This window comes from Triticum dicoccoides, chromosome 1A, assembly GCF_002162155.2.
Source record: "Triticum dicoccoides isolate Atlit2015 ecotype Zavitan chromosome 1A, WEW_v2.0, whole genome shotgun sequence".
In the NCBI taxonomy this organism is placed as follows: domain Eukaryota; kingdom Viridiplantae; phylum Streptophyta; class Magnoliopsida; order Poales; family Poaceae; genus Triticum; species Triticum dicoccoides.
Window position 1 is genome coordinate 95990332 of NC_041380.1, and position 9406 is coordinate 95999737.

Below are 9406 nucleotides of genomic sequence, written 5' to 3' on the forward strand. Positions count from 1 at the left end.
GTGGGTGCATCTATCAGGTCATCTGCGGGCGGCACTAGCGGGCCAGCCCATTTTAGCACAGATGCTCGCTGCGCCTGTAGGTTCGCTTCGTTCCGGCTCGTTGTGGTAGCTGGATGGTTCGCTCGCTCTGGTTTCCTTCTCTTTTTTTCCCCTTCCTTTTATCTTTCTTTCTCTTCACTGATTTTCTTTGGTTTTTTCCTTTTTCTTCTTTTTTACTTTGGTTTTCTTTGTTTTTCCATTGGTTTTTCTTTCTTTCTTCGCTATACTTTGGTTTACTTTGGTTTTCGTTTACTTTTCTTTTTGTTCCCTTGTCAGTTTTTATCAGTTTCCTTTTCTTCAACACATATATACTTTTTCACAGTACATAATTTACGTTTTCAGCGTGCACATGAAACAATTTTTTGATACACGTTGGACATTTTTCAAATACATAATGTGCATTTTCCTAAAATACATGTTTTGAACACTTTTTCGGATACAGTGTTACATTTTGCAAATACACGTTTTACATCTTTAATGGAAATGAACATTTTTCTAAAACTACGTGAAACAATTTTTTACATTGTATAAACATTTTTAAAAACCTCACAAAAAATAAACATTTTTAAAAAACTAGGCGAACATTTTTCTATACTGTGTGAACATTTTGTAAAAATGTCACTAATATATTTTCTGCAATGCGTGGACATTTTTTAAAATTTGACATACATTTTTTTGAGCGGTACAAAACATATTTTATTTGATTTGCGCAAACATTTTTTACATTGGATAAACCTTTACTAAGATGTCACAAACATTGTGTTTGAAACATGTGAACATTTTTTAATGTATATATTTTTTGAATGCCATCAAAAGTTATAAAAGTTGCGCGAACAATTTTTTAACACTGCAGAAACATTTTTTAAACAATGCACAAACTATTCACATACCAATTTTTATGTGTTAGGATTTTCAAAATATAAATAAAAGTTTATAAGAAAAAGAAAAGAAAATAAAGGAAAAAAATCAAAACAAACGAATGATTGAATGGAAGCGAACGAACAAGCTACGTTTCTTGGACTGGTCCATTTATTGCAGCGCTGTATGTGAGCTGGATTTGCACAGTAAGAGGAACATAGCCATGCCCCTTACACAGGCAGCAGAAGGAAACAAATGAACCAAGCTCCTGGTGGAGAGCTTATCTTTCAGTGCTAATAGCCTTTTAACATGCGTTTTGCCCATTTTCAGATGTGCTTTGTACGTATAAATTGCTCAAGGTGCCTGGACTCCAAAAGATGCAGCAACGCCACATCCAATTCTGAGATTAAAGCGGGTTTTGACGGAATCGCTGGGATTTTTATCCTTAGGGACATCACTACAAAATCCCACCACGGCACTACAAAATCCTACTGTACTATATGAGTATTTTGCATTACCAAATCAAGTAGAAGTATTTTCTATGCGTAAGCTGCTTATTATGAAAGTTACTATGTTTGCGTGGCAACCTGTCCTCGGCTTTTGGCGTTACTTTCTTTTAGAAATTTGCGGTTGTCAAGTTAAGCTGTCAGATAGTGGAGAAAATATCAGCCAATCTATACTCTGGTTGCACGTCACCTAACTGCTAATTGCTTTACTTTGCTATTTGTTTCAGCTTACTAATAATCATGGGAGAAAATAACATGCTACTCCCTTCGTTTTTATTTACTCCACATATTAGCTTTGATCAAAGTCAAGCTTTGTAAACTTTGACAAAATTTATAAACAAAAATATTAACATGTACAACAATAAATCAATACCATTAGATTCATTACTCAATGTACATTCGCATCGTATAGATTTGTTATGGTAATTTTCTTTTTATAAACTTGGTCAAACTTTATAAAATTTGACTTCAGTCAACTCTAATATACGGAGTAAATAAAAACGGAGAGAGTACTTTCTAAGTACAAACATAATTAATGAATGTTGTATTATAAAAAATGGTCATCCGTAAAATGTTAAACCCATGTCTTACTACAAGATCGGTTAAGTTAAAGTGTTAACATACATACATTGTTTAATTAAATTTCTAAAAAATTGTACAGCCGAATAAAAATTTAATAACTTGGATATATCGTTTTCATTTTAAATTTTTAGGGTTGCATCTTATTTATGATTTTTAGGCGAAAAGACCACATCTACTATAAAAGGTCACTGGAAGTACAAGGCATCTAAAAAAATTACATCGAGACTCTAAGACCATCGAACACCCACTACTGCCGCAAGAATGAGTTGATGTCGCCACTCTCTGCCGGAGCCGGTTTGACCTTGTCGATGTCAATGGAAAAATCTTTGTGCACGTGCCCATAAGGACCAGTGCGCCGGAGTTGTAGTCATCGCAGTTGAACCCTTGCATATATTTAAGCACCTGACATCAAATCTTGCCACATGACGAGAAACTCCAACCTCGCCGCTAAAAAAAATGGCAGAAAACTATGTTGGAGCTTCATCGACTATGATTCTCATTCACCCTGTGCGTTCGGTTTATTCGGTTTACATGGTTTGATTTATACAATTTTTCAGTTTGTACGGTATTAATACTTCGATAAATATGGTATGAAATTAAAATACGGTTCGGTTTCGGTATATACCAAATTGTTTCGGTATGGTTTTGGTATATACCATAAAAACCAAAGTTGACGTGAATTTGGAAATGACGTAATAATAATTAGCAAATTTATGACTCAAAACACATACTATTCTACACAAATAGTATATGACTATATATATAAGTATATATGCATGCATTGATTCATCTGTTGATGGTTATGGACGTGCTTAGCATTTTAAAAATAGAAAAATGACTATGTTACAAGAAAAAATTACGTGCTTAGTAGTGCATTTGAGTCATGTACAAGAAAAATGACAACTTGTATGGTTGTTCATCTCAAGAAATATAAATTTATTTTTTACTTCGGTTTATTCGGTTAATCGTTCGGTTTTCCGGTATATACCATAAAAAACAAGTTCAAATCGGTATGAAAAGTTCATACCATACCGAAATCAGAAACCATAAAAACCATAAAATTGGTTCGGTTCGGTTTATTTTCGGTATGGTTTTTCAGTTCGGTTTTTAAATGCACAGAGTGAATTCTCATGTCTTGCGCAATGTGGTTCTATGCCGACACTTAGTCGACTAAACGATGTGGTTTTTCAGTAAGAGGGTGCGGCTCCCATTGCAACACATGGCCTATTTCGTCATGGCAATTGATGATGGTGTACTTTTTAAGGACTAAAACGGCTGAATGCAAGGGTATTATTTTCTCCTGGTGCAATGCATGGGCATATTAAATTGTTTATCAAGTACTCCCTCTATAAATTAATATAGTACGTAGGTCTCTACTTTATAAAGGGAGTATTAAAGTTTATTCATCAAGTAATTAATAAAATTTTATAACTGAAAGAAGTGTACACACATTTAAAAATCTTCTTGTAATTTTAAAATGTATTCATGCCTTTGTAATAATTTTTCATTTATTGTAAAAATGTGTTCACAAATTTGAAAATGTTCATATATTTTCATATAGAAAAGGGAAAAAGAAGTGTCCACATTTAAAAAACCTTGAGTTGATGGAAAATATGCGTGCATGAATATTATAGAAATATTCATGTAATTTTAAGAAGTTTTCACACAGTTAAAATCAGTCTTGAATTTTTTAGAAGTGTTTGAACATTTTAAAAAAAACCTGTATTCGCAAAAATAAAAATATATAAAATGGAACCAAAAAAAGAGAGAATGGCGTACGAGTTGCCTTGCGCGTGACGAAGAGATTTCAAAGTGAGCTGTCCCTGCGACTGCGAGCGTCACCCGCGTAAATTTCAAAAAAAAAGCGTCACCCGCGTAAACGCGACGCGTACCCAAAATCTGTCTGAATCCCCCGCCAATTCGGAGACGCGCCGCCAGTGCCAGCCCATAAACAGCCTCGATCCTCCTCGTCCTCGATCCTTATCCTCCTCAATCCTCATCCTCGATCCTTCCTTCCATCCACCTCGATCTCCTCTGCTCCCGATTCACACGAATCCCCGCCCCTCTTGCTCTGATCTGCTCTCGGCGCGCGTTCTAAGCTCAGATCATGCCGACGGCCATCCGCAAGCGCCCGGCGGCGGGACAAGAACCGCGCGTCCATGGCGGCAAGAAGCCCCGGTACGCGTTCGGTAGCATCTCCGACTACGAGAAGCTTGCGGTGCTTGGAGAAGGCACCTACGGCGAGGTGTTCAAGGCGCGCGACCGCCGCACCGGCAAGAAGGTCGCCGTGAAGTGGGTCCGCGGCAATGGGGCCGGCGGACACGGCCCGCCCGACATCCGCGGGATCACCCGCGAGGCCGGCTGCCTCGGCACGTGCCGGTTTGTTTTCTGCACATAAAACAACATCATGGCAGTTCTGCTGAAAACAATGTCAGTACGGGTTAGTTTCATTCAAATCATACAAGTTAGAGTCCAAAACAAGGGCAAAAGTGTTTGGAAAAGTAGATATGATGGAGACGTATCAGGGGTCACATCATAAACTGGACCAGTTGAACTGCCAGGAGAACTATCAAACAAAGGACTTCTCGCTCGAATCTCCAAGAAAGAGTCCACATCAAATAGACCAGATGATTGTGCAGGTGAATTACTAACTTGTGGCGGATCCTGAAACGGTAAATCGTCATCACTTCCAGGTTCAAATAAGACAAATGAAGGCCCATCTTCAAGTGTCCCTGGCCTCCTTGTCAAATTCACAAATGGGTAGCTTGGGCTGCGAGGCGACTTTTGTTCAATGTTTACCTTGCTGCAAGAATCTTCTCCCTTGGCATTGCTATGAACATTGACATTGCCATGAACACTGCCATTGATGTGGTCGCTCTTCTTGCCTAGGACAGTGTTTGTGTGATCCACTTCAACTGCTGGATCCCCACTCTTTGCGCCTTCTGGTTGCTTAGGCTGTTGCGGAAACAATTCAGTGGCAGTGGCTGTAGCGGTTGTTGTAGTCACATGCACGCCATCTGGTTGCTTAGGCTGCTGCGGAGAAGATTTGGTGGCAGTGGCTGTAGCGGTTGCTGCAGTCCCATGCACGCCATCTGGTTTCTTAGGCAGTTGCAGAGAAGATTTGGTGGCAGTGGTTGTAGCGGTTGTTGTAGTCCCATGCACGCCATCTGGTTTCTTAGGCTGTTGCGGAAACAATTCAGTGGCATCGCACATGCCTGCTGTGGGAGCTCCTGATACACTGAAAGTGACATCTGCCACTTCATCTTTGGCCTCATCCCTCCTGGATCCAGCTTTGACTGCCTCAGACAACATTAGGCCCATGCGTTTGCAATACATGACCTGCAACGTCCTCCCAAATGAGCTCAACGCGGCATTAAGTTCTGTAGCATGTAGCTCTTTGTGCTTGTTGTATATGTCACGAAGATGTGGGGGCAGCTGCGAATGCATAAAAAAAGATGAGAGCGGGAAAAGGAACATTAGTTGTTAGTAAGTAGTTTTGACATGGCAGTCAAGCAAGATACGTGATACAATAAAATGTTGTATGGGTCTCACCTCTAACTCCTCGAATGTAGGCAATGCGTGTAGCCACTCCTCCAAAGAACCACACACATCATCACCACCGCCCATGTTATTCAGAGGTGGCTCGTGCACAGTCTCTTCTCTTCCATCAGTACCCTCCATACCACCCTTAGGTGGTTCTTGAGAGCCCACATCATCTCCCCCTTGTGGATTGGCTTGTGTGTGTGAGCTCTCCGGCACATCCATAACGGGTGTTGCGGAAGCAACATCTCCGCCTTGGGTATTTGTTTCGGGCAGATCCTCTATGACACTGCATTGTATTGATCTTTGGGCAAGCTGATCTACATATAACATAAACTTGGGTGTTGCATACGGTGTACTGGAGCTGAACTGCATTTGAAAAAAGTGAAACAAGGATTCAGAAATTTGCAAAGAAAACAAAAGGTCATGTGTCCAAAAAAATGAAAACAAGAAGATACTTATAGGGCCAGTTCTTTTCACCTCTGGCTTATGAAGAAGCCACTGTGGAAATAAGCCCCAGACAAGCCGTTGTGGAAATAAGCCCAGTGAGAATAAGCCATCCAGTTCTTTTTAGCCTCTGTGCGTTTAGCTTATTTTCTATATACCCAATAAAAAGTCTGTAATACCCCCTAATTTTTTTTGTTGAAATGATAATTGGGTTATTTTGTATTGTTTAGCCGCACATACGAACATAAAATTTATTTTGAAACATCGCTAAATTGTAACAAGTCCACATAAGGAAGATCATTGTCGCACATACAGAAAAAAACTCGTCTGTAGTACTTGAGAAGAAAGAAAGATATTCTAAATATTACATGGTTCTCCCAACAAAAGCATACACAATAAAGCTGTTCATCAAGGAAAGACACTCGCAGCAATAGCATCTCATACACTTCCCATATTGCCTTCATCATAGGGTGCAAAGTGATGAGAAGCGCTCTCCTCGTGAACATAGGATCCATTCTCAACCATATCAAAATGCTCATTAGGTAGTTTGCTCTCACGGATGTAGTTATGAAGACAAGTACATGCAGTAATTATCATTGTTTGTGTTTCAACTTTGTAACGCCTAATGCCAAGAAGGATTCACCATTTCATCTTGAGAACACCAAAAGTTCTTTCGATGACGTTTCGTAGTGAGGAATGTAGATGATTAAAGGTCTCATTTCTCCCTCGTGGAGGTACTTGTTGGAAATCAGGTACATGGTACTGTTGTCCTTTGTATGGTGCTAGATAGCCATCTCTGTTTGGATAGCCTGAGTCAACAAGATAGTATTTTCCTATACAGGGAACAAAAGTACAATGAAGAGCGGTAATTTAAAGCAAAAGGCTAGTGTAAAAAATGCATGTACGAGTAATTACCATTCGGAGGGTGTGGGAAACTGGGATATTCAGCTCATGCATCAGCCCATACATGGGTGTCATGAACAGATCCAGGCCATCCAGCAACAACAAAAATGAACCTCATATCAAAATCACATATTGCCATGACATTCTGAGTGGTGACACCTTTTCTGTTCCGATATTTGGGCTGCTCTTTTTCCGGCACAATACAAGGTATGTGTGTTCCATCTATGACCCCAATGGCATCCTTGAAGTGAGGCCAAAATCTTGGTTTTTTAAGCGAGTCGTGAACTTGGGTGAAAGTTTCATCTTTGGGTCGTAGGTAATCACCAGTCATACAATATACACACCTTAAAACCTCTTTAAACTTTTTGTTAATTGTAGACCGACTGTGTTCAAATTGATCCGCAATATTGTCGGTGGTCTGGCATGTCCCCAAAGTCCATAAAAATAGTGCTAACACTTCTTTACTTGACATTTTGCAAGTTGACTTTAAACCGTATTTCTCAACTAGCATGTCATGCAATGGGTAAAACACTGACCTCCGCATCCTAAACATTGAGTAGAATGCTTTTGGATTCATCTCTTTCTCTTGCACCCATTGCAACCCTGTCATCATTGGTGCTCTTCTAGGTGCATAGGGCACCCTCTCTTTGTTTTGAAGATAATGTGCCATTGCAAGAATGCAGAAATCTAATTCTTCATCTTCATCCTCAACAGAGATATCCATCTGTCATATAAAGAACACAATATAGATGCATTATAATTTGGTACACAATAAAATAAAATAATTTGAGCCATCAAACATGATACATGGCTTTAAAAATGAGTAGAAAAAAGATCCATGATGCATACGAATTGATGACAAACAATCCACTTTCCCTATATTACAATCTGAGTGCAAACAAGAGGTTCCAAACAAAACATAGGTTCACGACAGTACAAGTCGATAGCAAGTAATTTTGTTCAAAGAAAATAACATCACAGAAGTTCTAATCTTTTTCATAAAGAGATCCCATGTCCTCTTGATCCATTCAAGCCTCACACTAGCAGTCTCATCCTTGAGGGCACTGAACACATCACGATGTTCCTTCTTTGTAAACAGTTGTAGAGCATAGAAATACACATCACTTCCAGGACGACCTCCATCGTTCACCACCATGGTCGTCATCTCTTTTATCTCATCTCTCACATGATCCACATTTGTTTGAGACATCGCCGAATTGCGGCTAATCTCCCTCCTCTCCCAAAGGTCAACCATACGGTTAAATACCATTTTATCATCACTATCTTTTACCGCCTTTTGGACCATCTTGGGACTCGGTGAATAAGGACATGATCTCTTCTTTCGACCTTTAGATGAAACATTGGTGGGTGTAACTTGGTTAACATCTAACTCACATCCCGAGCCGTCCTCATTACCCTCTTCAATGTTAATTTGAGAAGCATCAACTTGAGACGAGGGAGTTGCGACCCTTGCATATGCATTCGTCACACTATGGTCATCAAATATAAAACTCATTCTTTGCTCATCAACTAATGGAGCATATCGGAACTTGGCGGCAATCTCATTCCTCTGCAGAAAAATCACACAAATAAATTAATTAAGAAATTGGATGGCAAAGTAACAAGTAAAAGTAATATGAATGCTTCAATACCTGTATCTCATTCGCCCACCATTCATCGGTAGCCGCAATGCTCCTAGTAACAGGATCTATTCCAATGCGAGATGCCTTCTGGTTCAACGTCTTCCAACAATTGTACTCTTTTTTAAGTAAATCCCACCTATTCTTGAATTGCTTGCGAACATAATTTCTGTTTGTCTGCTCATTGAACTTCCTTATCATATTTTCATACCCAATTGAGCTCAAATGTCCATCAAAACGGTTATTTGCATTCACTTCTTCAACACAAATGTCAAGGAAAATTTTATGGGCAACAGGATCCCAATTTGCTTTCCCAGATTTACCTTTATCCATCTATCATAAAATGAATGTTACAATTTTAATCAAATAGCGCATACCCCATACCCCCATACCACATAATACGTAGCAGAAATAAAATCCCACTATGTATTTAATAAAAAAATTAGCTCACTGCCACAACACCAAATTCATACATGACAAAGTATTTTTGGTCATACAAATACACGTGCATAGCAATCAGTGTACAATTAGAAGTGCTACTCGTACTACGAGCAATCGATTAGCAACACCAAGATAATACTCGCACATCGCTGGACGATCTTCGCTTTGATCTTTATAGTGCTAGTACTAACGTACACGTAGATCACTCGGCCGATTGCCACAGGAGCGTATCTATAGGAGCAATCCTACCCGGTGATAATTGTTCAAACCTACACAGACACATCCACATGTATTGCACCGGACCCAGATACACTCCTAACATCATGCATCACATGCAGATCAGGAAAGAAGTCCGGAGCAGAAAGATAAGAGGACAGATGGTGCTTACCTTGGTAAGAGCTTGGACGGGGACGATCGGACTGGAGCTTGCCGTGAAGATGGGAGTAACTA

The 9406-nt window shown here is 39.6% G+C and overlaps 1 protein-coding gene across 1 annotated transcript; it reads left to right on the forward strand.

Annotated features, from left to right (window-relative positions):
- The first annotated feature begins 4067 nt into the window (after nucleotides 1-4067).
- LOC119351864 (mitogen-activated protein kinase kinase kinase kinase 1-like) lies at nucleotides 4068-6785 on the forward strand. The gene is made up of 3 exons (XM_037618656.1): nucleotides 4068-4364; nucleotides 6685-6706; nucleotides 6759-6785. The coding sequence occupies exons 1-3, from the start codon at nucleotides 4093-4095 to the stop codon at nucleotides 6783-6785; spliced, it is 321 nt and encodes a 106-aa protein (XP_037474553.1). The 5' UTR covers nucleotides 4068-4092.
- Nucleotides 6786-9406: the final 2621 nt, after the last annotated feature.

What these genes read in the sequence shown, in the direction of transcription:
- LOC119351864 (XM_037618656.1), top strand. Translation starts at nt 4,093, where the DNA reads ATGCCGACGGCCATCCGCAAGCGCCCGGCGGCGGGACAAGAACCGCGC. An exon ending in GGCTGCCTCGGCACGTGCCG is followed by an intron (nt 4,365 to 6,684) that starts GTTTGTTTTCTG and finishes AGATGATTAAAG; the next exon opens with GTCTCATTTCTCCCTCGTGG. An exon ending in CTCATTTCTCCCTCGTGGAG is followed by an intron (nt 6,707 to 6,758) that starts GTACTTGTTGGA and finishes GTATGGTGCTAG; the next exon opens with ATAGCCATCTCTGTTTGGAT.